General features: G+C 33.7%; 1 protein-coding gene across 5 annotated transcripts; it reads left to right on the top strand.

Moving 5' to 3' along the window:
- The first annotated feature begins 1,308 nt into the window (after nt 1-1,308).
- LOC111285711 (protein argonaute PNH1-like) lies at nt 1,309-14,147 on the top strand. Of its 5 annotated transcripts, none has more exons than XM_022875282.2 (24): nt 1,309-1,646; nt 2,772-2,872; nt 7,059-7,408; nt 7,516-7,724; nt 7,858-8,004; nt 8,083-8,216; nt 8,322-8,431; nt 8,932-9,038; nt 9,150-9,288; nt 9,369-9,485; nt 9,830-9,937; nt 10,064-10,135; nt 10,252-10,374; nt 10,496-10,655; nt 10,995-11,116; nt 11,215-11,352; nt 11,425-11,567; nt 12,095-12,157; nt 12,330-12,393; nt 12,466-12,601; nt 12,855-12,928; nt 13,081-13,175; nt 13,256-13,287; nt 13,636-14,040. In XM_022875282.2, the coding sequence occupies exons 3-24, from the start codon at nt 7,061-7,063 to the stop codon at nt 13,803-13,805; spliced, it is 2,811 nt and encodes a 936-aa protein (XP_022731017.2). In that variant the 5' UTR covers nt 1,309-1,646; nt 2,772-2,872; nt 7,059-7,060; the 3' UTR covers nt 13,806-14,040. The 5 variants fall into 5 exon arrangements, with proteins under 5 accessions (XP_022731017.2, XP_089618731.1, XP_022731018.2 ...); XM_089762605.1 differs by lacking the exon at nt 1,309-1,646 and adding an exon at nt 1,987-2,138; XM_022875283.2 differs by lacking the exon at nt 1,309-1,646 and adding an exon at nt 1,993-2,641.

The raw sequence follows: 14,147 nt of genomic DNA, 5'->3' as shown, positions 1-14,147 counted from the left end.
GATCTGCAGCATAAAGCAAATTGCATTATCAAACTTTTACCGAAGAACAGTTATATATAAAAGTAGGCGCCCTTAATATAACCAGAGCGTGATGCCATATATTCCATTTCTCTTTTAGCTTTTGATAAGATCTGAAAATATCTATTCATTTCATCAGATGTTTTTCAGATATATCATCATGTCATGTATATATCTTATGTCCAAAAATTTACCAAGTTTAGAAATTCCAAAACGTTTTGCAGAGAGAGGCCTGGCCGAATCTTTGATAGGGGTTATCAAGCTTTTTTTTTTCCCACCATTACTGCTTTAATTTGTACCATTCATGGGTCAGAGTCAAATAGAATCAGACTCAGTTGATACTTTTAAATTCTTCTCTAATGGAAATCCACCCTGACTCTTCCATAGAGACTTGGATAAGCTCACGATAGGTTCATTTTGGCTCGTTCAAGGAAGTTCGAATAGATCCAATCAGTATTAGAAAATACTAAAATATTATTATATTGACATTTTAATATTTTTAAATTCAATTTAAGTAAAAATTATTAATAAAATAATAATAGGAGTTGGATTGGATCTTTAAATACCTATTCAAAACTCAATCCGAGAATAAATCTAATTTAAATTAATTGCTTTATTGAAAGAAAATATATAAAAAAATGAAAGTCACTTTTGATTTTATTTTATTTTATTTGTAATAAAAAAACAAATAGAAGAGGATGAAGAGTAATTCTACATGTCAATGCACCAAGTTCGTAGTCTTGAACTAAGGGATATATAAGAAAATGGCAAAAAAAAAAAAAGGCATAAGACAAAGAAAAGAGCGAGTAAAAGGTACCTATAGCTAAGTGACAATTATTGTATATGCAATCTTTGAACAAAGGAATAGTAAGGCTTAGGAGAGACAGAGGAAGAACACTAATTATGACTACTACTTCTAAGGTAGGCTTGAATTTTAATACTATTAAGAGTTAACATTATGTCCTAATGATCTTATAGATTTAGCATGTACATGTTGATATGTATTTTTATACAATATTGTAATTATTTCATAATCAATTCAATTAACAGATTGTTTATGAATATTTGTTAAAGTTAGATAAATTTTTATTTTAAAAATATTTTTTTATTAATACATTTTTTTAATTGAAAACTTTTTTTTTTCTATAAATATCACTTATAAATATTCATTAATTAACAATTTGAAACTTTTTATTAATAATATTTATATTTTCCTTTTAAATCAAGTAAATTTACTCATAGCAGTGTGAGTACCTTAGTATATAAAGTACCTCGAAAGAAGAACCTGCCTCCTCTCCTTTTTTAAAGCCCGAGCTCTGCCCTTTTTTCTCTCTGAAATGTTCTTAGCCTGATCTCTCTTCTCTCTTTCACCGGAATCTCAAATTCCGGCCACTTCTCCACCCCGGTCCGGAACCTGACACGCAGTCTCACTTTTTCCATCAATTACTCAAATCATCTTTCTTTATTCATATACGTTGGTCAGATCTTTAAGAATTGGAAAAAGAAAAAAAAACCAGCTTGGAAAAGCACTGAAAGACATTGCCTTCGCCCCAGACCCAGAGATGTTAGACTAGTCCTTGCAGTCACCACACCATTCCTCTCTTTTATCTTTCTTTCTCAGTCTCAGAGTATGGAATCTCATACCTTTTATTGATTTGTTCTTGTTTATTTTAATTGGTTTAAGTCTAAACGTTAGCTTTTGCAATTCTTTTTATTAATTCATGATATCCCATTTATCTTTTACTGTAATTTAAATGCAAAAGTTGATCAGTTCCACGCTGTCATGCTCTCTCACAAAGTTATTTCTCACACTCTTTCTTGTTTAAAGTTCCTTTTCTTAAAGATGGTGAGTGTTTGTTGATGGATGGAAAGCTGAGAATCATTATAATAGTAATAATAAAAATGATAATCTTATTCTTTGGATGAAGCATTCCCAAAAATACTCGACTCCCCATAATCTTTTTTCATAACCTTGTTTACAGCTTGGGTTTCCTTCGTTTTCCAAAAAAGACATTCTTTCTTTTTCAGCAACAGTTTTATATATCAACTAATTTTATTCATTATTTCTATTTCATCCCTGAAAACACTCCTCCCTTCAGGTTTCAACTTTCTTCAACTAGGTCAGCCTTTTTTTTTTTTTTGTAAGATCAGTTTGCTCTGAAATGAGTTTCAGGCTTTCAACTCTCTCTTTTTTGTTTTGACTCATCAACCATGCGCATTAGATGATCATCTAGCTCTACTTTTTGACAGCTTGAGTGCTTGAATATCCATATATCGGCAGTTTTGCTTTTAATATCCCGCAGTAAATGATCTCTTTCTTAATTTTCTTTTTGGTTCTTTAGATCTCCCCACGCCTTTACTTTGTTATCCTCGTACGTTTCACCTTTCAGGACCCATATCTTTCCTTTTTTCGTAGCCGATCACTTACCTAAAATACTCATTAAACCAACCCCCACAGAAACTTACCAACTACTACTATTAATCGACCCCCAATTCCATGTGGCACCATTTCATCAGCTTAAAACTTCCATCTTTCTGAATTCTGATGTCTGAATCTTTAGCCCCAGTACAGTAAAGATTTGGGCTATACAAACCAAACCAAACCAGATTCTGTTTCTTTTGTGTAGGTAGCTATAGACGCAGTTTGTGGCACATATGTCAAAGCTGCAGGCCGATATCTCCTGCTCATCTTTCTTTCTTTGTCATTTAATAAACAAACAGTTTAAAAATATGTATGTATTGTTAATTTGCAGATATGGGAGCTGGAATTCCTGGTTGTTGAGAAAGCTGATGAGGAAATAACCACATTTATTGTTAACGTGATGTTCCTGTAAAGGAAACGTAAAAGCAAAAGGTTCGTTGCAGATTCACCTTACTTACCCCCTCCCTCCTTCAATAACTACTATTCGCCATAGACTATGCCTTTACCCTAAAAAACATGTAGATGTATTTATTATGACTTATTTTTTAATAATATATAATTTTTAACTTTAATTTTATCACCGAAATTAAGAGATTATTACTCTGTAAAGTATTTAGAGGCTGTATTACTTTGTTAATTTATTTATGAAATTTAAAATTTTCATAGATGATAACGATGGATGAAATACTTTTTTAAATTAGATAAAATAGTACATTATTCTCATCCTGTTAATGTTATTGGACCGACTTTGTAAATTAAGGGTTATTAGATATATTCTAATAAAAGTGAATAATTATTATTTTTAAATTAATGGAGTTCCTTTTAAACAAAAAAAAAAGTGAAATATTAAGAGTGAAATTTGGAAATAAAAAATAATACTATAGTATTATCCTAATGAATTAATCTTTTGATTCTTTTATTATTATTATTATTATTTATCTCTCCATAGCTACATAATTTCATGATTGGTATGGGATGGCGTTTGGTTCTTAGCCATATCTGTGACCAAAGAAGAATTACGGATATTCCCTCTTTGATACATAACCATCATAGAAAAAAGCGGTGTGGGATTCTTACTTCTAAGAAAAAGAGTGGCCTGTCCTAAGCTTGTTTCCGTTCTTTTTTTTTTTTAATTTAAAATTTTCGTGATTAATGAATAGTAATGGCTTTGTGAGTGCTTTGTGACGGTGATGAATGATAAGTAACTTTAGAGTTTTTGTCTTCTTTTTTGTTTTTTGTTTTTTTAAATCATTTTGTAGACATTGCCATGTGTTTTGAGATCATAATATTGGGTAAATATCTTGTTAATATAGATCTCAAATCTTAAAAAAAAAAAGAGAAGAATTAATGTTTAAATTCATTAATTATAAAAAAACAAAAAAAAAAGTCTTTTACGATAAGTAAGAATATGGGAAAACTTAAAAAAGAATTAAGAAACTTGGGGAAAATGTTTTTTAATAAATAAAAGAAAATATATAAAACCCAAAGATGAGGGAAAGAAATTCATGAAAAATGGAGTCGTACAAAGTATGTGCTGAATCATAATGTAGAGATGTGACGGTGTGGAATAACATTAGCAGTGCCTGCCCTGCCCTGCCCTGCTCTGCCCTGCCTTGCCTAGTAATTCTAAAAAGTAAAACCACAAAATCCCAAAAAACCCTTTATTTGGTCAATGAATCTTGTTCTGATTTCTCAAGGGCAGCTCCACGACAGAAGAACTGTACTGAGAAATCCAGACATCTTGGATTATCTGGGTTCTCAGTTCTGGGAGACTCATTTTTTCACTTGGATTTTATTACAGACATTACTACTGCTTCCTTTTCCTCAAAATTTTCAACTATATATATTATTACAATTATGCCCCAAGTTTTTTTTTTTTTTGGTTAGTATTTGATTATTTTCAATTATTTAATTTATTTTTTTCATTGTTTATGTTTACATGTCTTTTGTTGTTTTCCTTAAACATATGATAATTGAGTTTTAGGATAAATAATAAGAAAGTAGTTCTTTTTCATTCTATGTCTTACCATGTTCCAAGCTTTTTTTTTTTTTTTTTTTGTTTTTGAAACTAATGAGTTAAGTGTTTCTAATTATTTCAAATCATTTTTAATAATTTCATTAGCTAAAACTTGGGATTCCAATAGAGGTTCCAAATTCAAGCTTTTTGTGGTTTGAAAGGTGGATTTACTGAATGGATTTTTTTTTTTTAATTTACGACTCTATCTCCATATAGGTATGGCAATGGGTATCTTGGAATACAATAAGATAGTTGCATTATTGAATTCGATTAAGTAAGATTAAGATATTCTATAATCAAATTTAATTGGGATTTGGGTAGTGAAGGGTACTTCATGTCTCTTGTTAGGGTAAAGATTTTAGAGAATTTTCAGATTATATGTATATTTTAATACTAAAACTTTGTTGTATACATAATTATATTTACTTATAAATTACTTCTAATTAATTTAATACATATTAGAATTCATTAACTATCAAAATATGTTTTTTAATTTTAATTTATTAAATTAATTTTGATTAATAATATACATTAAATTTTATTTTTCTTTTATTTTTATTTTGAATTTAGATTCGAATCGGGTTTTATAATGGGTACCTTTCAAGCATCGAGAAGAATTAAACCTTCAACCCTTTAAAAAATTGTCAAAACGACCCAATTATTCATCTTAAAACACTCAATTTACTTAATTTTCTTAGAAAAGGAGTGGGAAATATATTATTATATTCATGAATGTTCTCTACAATTACTACTCTTAAATTCTTAAAAGATTTCAAGTTCAATGTTTCCATCAGTTGGACCTAGAGATTTATTCTGAAAACTTACCATTTTATAAAAATTTTTTATCTCTTGGATGTACCCTTAAGAACTTTCTAAGTAGATGAGATCAAACTGCTGTAATTTCATGTCAATCGGCAGCTTCTTCATTTGTTCGGCCTAGTTATAGCTGTGTACGTTTAAAACTGAACGGGTCCATCCCTTGGGATTGGATTGTAGTTTTAAACCCTGTAAATTCCTGGGGCTTATTCATTTCATAAGTTTCCTTTTTGAAATCACAATTTACTTGCCCTAATGTGAGATTTCTCGTCTTTTAAAAAAAATTATTTGTATAATGATTTTTGTTTTTCAAACGGGTCACCCATTTGAGCCCATGTCTAAGCTAACACCAAAGTTGAGTTTGGACCATTTCCATCTGCAGTAAATGGAAAGGGACATATCATTTGATTGTTCTTCATGTCTTGTAATAATCCCTATTCAATTTTCCCTCAGGTTCCAATTTTTCTTAGCTAAAATAAGTTCCCTTGGCCCCCCTGCCAAAAAAAAGGTACAGCTGACAAATTGCAGCTAAACGTATCCCAAAGCATGAGGATAAAAAGAGTAGTTCAGATTTCAGAACAATACAATGCGTACGGTTAATAAACAACGAGGAAAACAACATAAGCCGTGTATTGTTTGAAAAACTTTACTGCTTTGTTTTAGGTTGAGCCCTAAGAGTTATCTGCATCACCACTTTTTAAGCCTGATTGTTAGTACTAATGTTATCCCTTTGAGGCGCTGATTTTCCTATCTGTTGTTTTGCGTTCTGTTCTGATTCTGACTCTGTGGGTTGTCTAGCGCTTATGTTTAGTCACTATTGGTGGGCTTTGGGATGAGTTAAAGTTCCCTAATGCCTCCGCCTTCTGAAAAAACAAAATGTAGTTTATCAGGCTTTGCTAGGTTACAAGCTGTCCTGCAAAGAAGTTGGAGAAAATGCAGGCTTTAATGCCAGTGCTAAGGACCACAGGCGGCGTAGCACGGGCTTTCGATGGGGCTATGATCAGGATTAAATAAAGCCACAATGTAAAAGTCTGATACTTCTCGGTACTGAACCGTGTTTTACTTCCACTGGAGAAACCCCAAAGTCTTTCATTTTCCCTTGAGTGCTATAATCCTAACTATAGAAAACTAAGATGATTCAACAGGGAGGGGAAGAAATGAGAAATCTTATATCCAAGTAACTTCGCCTTCACAGCTACATGGTATATATATGATTAAAAGCCATGGGGATGGCCAAAGCTAGCTGCATATTTTGTTTACCGATGAAATATCCTTGTTTATGGATATACAAATGGCTTTTTTATGAACTTGTTTTTTCACTTTTCAATTCTTTGTTTACCTTTTTCATGGTTGGAGGACTTTCTGAATCTTTGTACTGTCGATTCTTGCTTTTTTCGCATGTTTGCATGTCTCTTTTGGTCATTCCTTTCGGGGAATATGCAGAGCTATAGAGTAAAGCACAGTCGAGATTGGATGCTATAAACATCTCTTTCTTTTATTTTTTCCTCCCTTTTAACTTGCCGCAACAGTTACACTGCTTAGCGTTTTTCCAGTGGTTTTCACTGTTCTCAAAAAAACCAATCACTTATAGTAAAGATTCTTGCAGAAAACGTGTACAATGTTAAGCCATTACCTTTCAAATTTAGTCTTTTGAGCTATCACTTGGTGATCTCTCCTTTTGGTGCAGCATTCCTTTCTTTTTCTCTCTTTCTCTCCCTCTCTAGTGCTCATTGGGATGTAATATGACTTAAATCAACTAATTAGTGAGTATTGTTTATCCTACAGAAATGCCTCACATGCAAATGAGAGACCCTGAGGAGAACCATGTGTTGTCAAGGGAACCTCTAAAGAGTTCCATGAATCATAAGAAATCACCCCAAATGGTCATAAAAAATGGGGATAGATTTGAAGATGGCAAGAAGAGTCTAGGAAGGAGAAACGGAAGGAGAAGAGGCAGAGGGCATAAAGTAGATAGGTTACAAGATGGAAAGCTTGAGCCAGGCATTGGTTCTACCCCATGCAAGAGCCTTATGTTTCACAGAAGGCCTGGCTACGGCCAGTTGGGAACTAAATGTATGGTTAAAGCCAACCATTTTCTTGCAGAGATACCACGATCTGACTTGAGTCATTATAGTGTAAGTCTTTTTTTTTTTTAATAATTGAAAAAAACCATGGTTAATTAGGTTGAAATGCCGAGACTGAGCTTTGACAATTTATTGTTGTATAATGTTTCTTGGAACAGGTAGAAATAAACCCAGAAGTTACTTCTCGTAAACTGAACAAAGCTATCATGATAGAGCTGGTTAAACTTTACAGAAACAGTGACTTGGGAATGAGGCTTCCTGTTTATGATGGAAGGAAAAACCTATACACTGCTGGATCACTGCCTTTTAACTCTAAGGAGTTCACTGTAATATTGGTTGATGAAGATGAAGGAATGGTTAATGTTAGGTAATTCATTCATTATAACTGTTTCATACCACTTATGTCCTTAACTAGTTCATTTTTAATTGGAATGAATTGATGATCCGTTTCAACTTTCAAACCACTGAGGATTTTGATGCAAATATTGCTAATTAATCAGGACTAGAGAATTTAAAGTGACAATAAAGTTTGTAGCTCACGCTAGCATGGCACAATTGCGTAACCTTCTATCTGGGAAACAAGCTGATACCCCTCAAGAAGCCCTTAACATTATTGATACTGTGTTAAGGGAACTCGCGGCTCAAAGGTAGCATCTTATTTTTCTGTTTCTCACGCCATTAGCAGCAGATTCTAACTTACGTACTCTTTAATTTGATGAGTATAGGTACATATCAGTTGGAAGGTTCCTTTATTCTCCTAATATCAAGAAACCACAAGCAGTGGGTGGTGGCTTGGAATCATGGCGTGGCTTCTACCAGAGTATAAGACCTACTCAGATGGGATTGTCTCTGAATATTGGTAAAACCCTCCTAGACTCGTTCAATCAATTGAAGCATTGCTTTATCAGCCAATTTTTATGTCAGAATTTGATATTCTGCTTTGTTTTGTGTCGCTTTGTGTCAGATATGTCAACAACTGCATTCATTGAACCACTACCTGTCATTGATTTCGTTGCTCAAATTTTGGGTAAAGATGTTTATTCAAGGCCAATGTCAGATGCAGATCGAGTTAAGGTATTACAATGTGTGGTTCATGATAGCCACACTCTTTGAAATGCATATACATGATCATAATTTGCATTCATAAAAATCATATGTGGATCCTGTCTTTTCACATTGGAACACTTTAGTAGTTATAACGTAGATTGCAAGATTCCATCAACTCTAAGTAAGGAATTTAATTCTGAAATGCAATTTCAAAAAAATAAAATAAAATGGTTGTTGCATCCAAAAGAATTATAAAACTAACTTCCTAAGGCCATGATGTAACTGTCTTGTTGTTTAAATCTAGATCCTGAAGGAGAGATAGTCTTCAATCTCGTTTTGCCTTCTTGTGGTTTAAACCTTCTTGTGGTTTAAAATAACTGTAATCTAATGGCATTCTGATCATCATTAATTGTGGGTATTTAGCTCTGAGAGCTTCTTCTGAAATGACATTAACTTGTAGGAAGGTTATAACTATCCTTTGCTGACACTTGCAAATTGCAATTTATCTTTTCGGTAATGTTCTACAGGTTAAGAAAGCACTAAGAGGTGTGAAAGTGGAAGTGACTCACAGAGGAAATGTACGCAGAAAGTACAGGGTTTCAGGGTTGACAACTCAGCCAACAAGGGAGCTAATGTATTTTTTTCTTGAATTTGATCTCCTATTTCATAAATTTGAAAAGTTTGTCATTGCTTCTTTTGGACTTCATTTTCGTGAAAATTAACTTTTATGTTTTCCTTTCATCAGTTTCCCACTTGATGAGCATATGAACATGAAATCAGTTGTTGAGTACTTTCAAGAGATGTATGGATATACCATTAGACACGCGCACCTACCATGCCTTCAAGTAGGAAATGAGAAGAAGGTGAATTATTTGCCCATGGAGGTATGTATTGACTAATTCTCTTTAAGCTCTTGCATGCAGCATTTACAGTTGCAGCCAATGTAATATAAATCTTTTCACAGGCTTGCAAGATAGTTGAAGGACAGAGATACACTAAAGGGTTGAATGAAAAACAGATTACTTCTCTGCTGAAAGTTTCATGCCAAAGACCCCTTGAACAAGAATTGGACATCTTACAGGTCCTACGCACTGTCCTTGGATTATTTGCTGTGTTTTTCATATAAACAGTTGAATATGAAACTGATAAGATGTAAAGACTACCATTAATTAAAATTGCTTGGAACTCATGGGTTTATGTCAATATTATATCCATCTTTCCAACCTTTCTTATTGTTTTACTTCATTCAACAAGCCATAGTAGATAATAATTATATAAACCAACTTGGAAATTAGCAATTTGTGTTATTTGTCATCATAATAACAAAGAATAGAAGTAGCAGGGAGGATGAAATTTGTAGTGCATTTTAGTTTTTTGCCTGCCTGAAAAAAATGATGATCTAAAAGTGCTTTAGTGTCTTTACAGACAGTTCAACAGAATGGTTATGATCAAGATCCTTACGCAAAAGAGTTTGGCATCCATATAGATAGCAAGCTTACATCAATTGAGGCTCGGGTTCTTCCTGCTCCATGGGTAATGTTGAAGTCACTTTAATTCTTTTTTTTTTTCCTTTATGCAGTCACTGTCAATTATTAACATGATCTATTCAGCTTCTAACCGTTTAACACTTTGTTCCATTCATCCTCTTTCCTTTTAAAGCTAAAGTATAATGACACTGGAAAAGAAAAAGAATATTTGCCCCAAGTTGGTCAATGGAATATGATGAACAAGGTTAGTCAATGTCAAGGTGTGAAAGATACCTAGATTTCACCAGAAATGGCATCCTTATAATTTAACTGCATGTTACTTCTCTCTAAAGAAAGGCAATTCTTGTTGCTTTGCTGCAGAAAGTTATAAATGGAAGCACTGTAAGATACTGGGCTTGTATCAACTTCTCGCGAAGTGTTCAAGAGAGCACTGCACATGGCTTTTGTCAGGAGTTAGTTCAGATGTGCCAAATATCTGGCATGGTGAATTTTCCTAAACTTTGTTTTGGCCAAACTGAGTTCTATCTCTGTAATTATCTATAGTGTTGCTTCAATGGCTGCCTTCAGTACCTTAACCTTTGATCAATTTGGTCTTGGATTGCAGGAATTCAATCGGGAACCTGTAATTCCTATATATTCAGCAAGACCAGATCAAGTTAAAAAGGCACTGAAATATGTATATCATGCTGCTGCAAATAAACTTGAAGGAAAAGAACTGGAATTACTCATTGCCATTCTTCCGGACAACAATGGTTCCTTATATGGTATGCTCCTCTCTGCATCTATGTATCTGCTTGACCCAATTTAATTATGATTAGCAGGACAAGAGTGTACGACTACAGCTTACACTACGTTTACATATTGCTAAGATACCGGTGTTTTGTTCACTCTGATTTTTGATTTATTGACTAGAGGTGTAGTTTTAGAAATTTTCTTTTCATTTATTTTCTCCGAAAGTAAATACATTAATAACATTTAACTCATTAATTTTTCCACACCATTCTCAAGTTTTAACTAATTCTCTCTGTTTAAACTGAAAACCTCATGCTGTCGCTATTGAATAACTGCTTTCGTCTGGACTAAGCAATTTGTTCCTCGTTCAGGTGATCTTAAACGAATTTGTGAAACTGATCTGGGTTTGATTTCTCAATGCTGCCTCTCAAAACACGTCTTCAAGATTAGCAGACAGTACTTGGCAAATCTCTCTCTAAAAATAAACGTCAAGGTCTGTCATAATTATATGAACTGTCGTCTTAATTAATCATGATCAAAGAAATTGTTAGGTAATAATATTTAATTTTCACTTTTTCTCATTTTTTTTAGATGGGGGGAAGAAATACTGTGCTCTTAGATGCTTTAAGCTGGAGAATTCCTTTGGTTAGTGACATTCCAACTATAATATTTGGGGCTGATGTAACTCATCCAGAGTCTGGAGAGGACTCTAGTCCATCAATAGCTGCTGTAAGTGAAATCCTGTATGTTAAAAGCTGATAATATTTCTGCTCCTTAGCCTTAATGGTTTGTGAAATGCAGGTTGTGGCCTCACAAGACTGGCCAGAAGTGACGAAGTATGCTGGACTGGTATGTGCTCAGCCTCATAGGCAAGAACTTATTCAAGATCTATTCAAAACCTGGCAGGATCCTCAACGAGAAACAGTTACTGGAGGCATGATCAGGTCTTTTCATTTAAGATTATATTATATCTGCATGACTTGAGGTAGCATGTCATTACTCGTGGCAAAGAGTCATATAATTGAAGAACATAATTCAAAGTTATAGCCTGTTGGCCATCATGATCCTCTTCAACATGGTCTTTATATGATCGAACTGCCTGCTATAACTTTTTAGACAATAGAGTTTCAAGTCATGAACTATGTCAGTACTTCTGGGGCTGCATTAGGTCGTTTGACTTGAGTTCAGTAGTGGATTCGTTTTACAATTTTAAGGCCTCCAGAATCTAGATGCATTACTTAGGTCAATATCTTGTTTCAAAAACTTTGCTGGTTAGCAATTTATTCTTCAAAAGCTATTACTTCAAAACCTTAATCTTGTTTGAGGTTATTGGGTGCGTTTATTTGTCATATCATGTCCATTCTTGGGATTCTTTAGCACTTATTAGATTATGAGTGAGCAACTGCAAAATGTCCTTTTCAATGATGTGCCAATATAGTGATGTAAATTTACTAAATTCATGGTAATGCAGGGAGCTCTTACTTGCATTTAAGAAAGCTACGGGACAAAAGCCACTGAGGATAATCTTTTACAGGTATTCAAGGATGATTAGCAATCTACAGCTTCATCCTGATAAGTTTGTTTATTTGTTTTAGTTTAGATAGAAAATAACTGCTATTAGGTTGATATGTAGACTTAATGAATAGCTAAGCTTCAAAATACTCTAGTTGCTCAAGGTTTTCTGAAGTTGTCCAAAATTTGTGTAGAGATGGTGTCAGTGAAGGACAATTCTACCAGGTTCTACTATATGAACTTGATGCCATACGGAAGGTTGGTTAACAGAAAGACATATGGTGCCAGTTTACAATGTTTATCCTATGCTTATACTGCTTTTATGTTCAGGCCTGTGCATCACTGGAACCCACTTACCAACCTCCAGTTACATTCATTGTGGTTCAGAAGAGGCATCATACTAGGCTGTTTGCAAACAATCACAGCGACAGAAGCAGCACTGACAAGAGTGGAAATATTTTACCTGGTAAAAGCTTGTGCTTTTTGTTCTTGCTGGGATTCATGGTTTGCTTAATAAAAATAAAAATGGTGTTCTAAGTAGCTAGCCAACTCCTTTCGAAGAAACTAGGATTTGTGAATGAGAAGAAGAAAATAAACAAATGACTCCTTAACAAGCTTTTTCTGAGTTTATGCATCAAATTCTTTGATGAGCTACCTAACTTTTTCCATTTATAATTTAAATTTTAAGATGAATATCTACTTGAAGTTTCCAAATGTAGGTACTGTGGTGGATTCTAAGATCTGTCATCCGACTGAGTTTGACTTCTATCTGTGTAGTCATGCGGGAATCCAGGTATGGACTCATCTTAGATTCTTATCCTTATGGTTTTCAAATATGTAGGCAAGTTTTTCAACTTTATTCAATTAGAAACATGAATAAGATGAAAGTTTGTTATAAAAGACCACTATATCAGTCATTTTCATGTTAGAACTGCAAATTGGCAGGGGACAAGCCGACCTGCTCATTATCATGTTCTCTGGGATGAGAATAACTTCACAGCGGATGAGATCCAGTCTCTGACCAACAACCTCTGTTACACGTAAGAATTTTGACTTGTTTGATGCTATATGTACCTTTCTAGTTATCATGATTCAACTTGATGGATTATTTGGATTGCAGGTATGCTCGGTGCACGCGATCCGTTTCTGTTGGTAACTTCTAATCTACCATTTACATATGACTACACCCATTAATTTCCAAATTACCTCATAGCATGCTTGAAAACATTCTTTTTGGTTTTTTTTTTTCTACTTTTTTTTTAATAAAAACCTTGAGCACTTTTGCATGGTTGTTCTGTCAATTTTTATCTTATTTTTTTGTTATCTGCATTGTGACAAAATAATTGGATTTTCCTATTGAACTAGAAATTATTAGGATTACTTGCTTTTGCTTTTCAATTGGCCATTTATATAAACCAAGTAGCAATGTGAATGGAGTTTGCTAAATTCGGTACTAGCGTGAGAAATCTATAATGTTTACTTAATTCTTTACATATGCAGTCCCTCCGGCATATTATGCTCATCTAGCAGCCTACCGAGCTCGATTCTACATTGAACCTGAGGCATCTGAAAATGTTAAAGCGCGATGCACACGCACTACCAATGGATCATCTGTCCGGCCTTTACCCGAATTAAAAGAGAGGGTGAAGAATGTGATGTTTTACTGTTAAACAGGAGGAAGAAGCTGACTTAAGGTGAAGGGGAAAAGAGTAAAGAAGATATGTAAATGCTTCTTGTCTTTATAGTGTAGAGAGATTGTCAATTGAAATTTTTGAAAGCGCTCCAAACAGCTTTTCTAGCTGTAACAGTTACTAGCAGATTAACAAAATTTAGAGTTTAGATGCATATATGTGAATTTATCTAGGACTCAATATCTAAGTGAATGGACAAATTATTTTGCTCGTCAAAAGGCATGCAAGTCTTTTCAATGTGCTAACACTAGTAATGCCCGTCACAAAATTGTCCTTTCTAAAGCTATCTAACAAGATAAAAGTTATCGAAGTTTGGTCCTG

Source organism: Durio zibethinus, chromosome 6 (assembly GCF_047325235.1).
Source record: "Durio zibethinus cultivar Kanyao isolate XHJ-2024 chromosome 6, ASM4732523v1, whole genome shotgun sequence".
In the NCBI taxonomy this organism is placed as follows: domain Eukaryota; kingdom Viridiplantae; phylum Streptophyta; class Magnoliopsida; order Malvales; family Malvaceae; genus Durio; species Durio zibethinus.
Note: the sequence above shows the minus strand (reverse complement) of the source record. Positions and strands in the feature narration are given on the sequence as shown.

Excerpts from the sequence above, each read along its gene's own strand:
- LOC111285711 (XM_022875284.2), top strand. The coding sequence starts at position 7,061 with ATGCCTCACATGCAAATGAGAGACCCTGAGGAGAACCATGTGTTGTCA. Across the intron at positions 7,725-7,857 it reads GAAGGAATGGTTAATGTTAG|GACTAGAGAATTTAAAGTGA; the intron begins GTAATTCATTCA and ends CTAATTAATCAG. Across the intron at positions 11,353-11,424 it reads CTAGTCCATCAATAGCTGCT|GTTGTGGCCTCACAAGACTG; the intron begins GTAAGTGAAATC and ends TGTGAAATGCAG.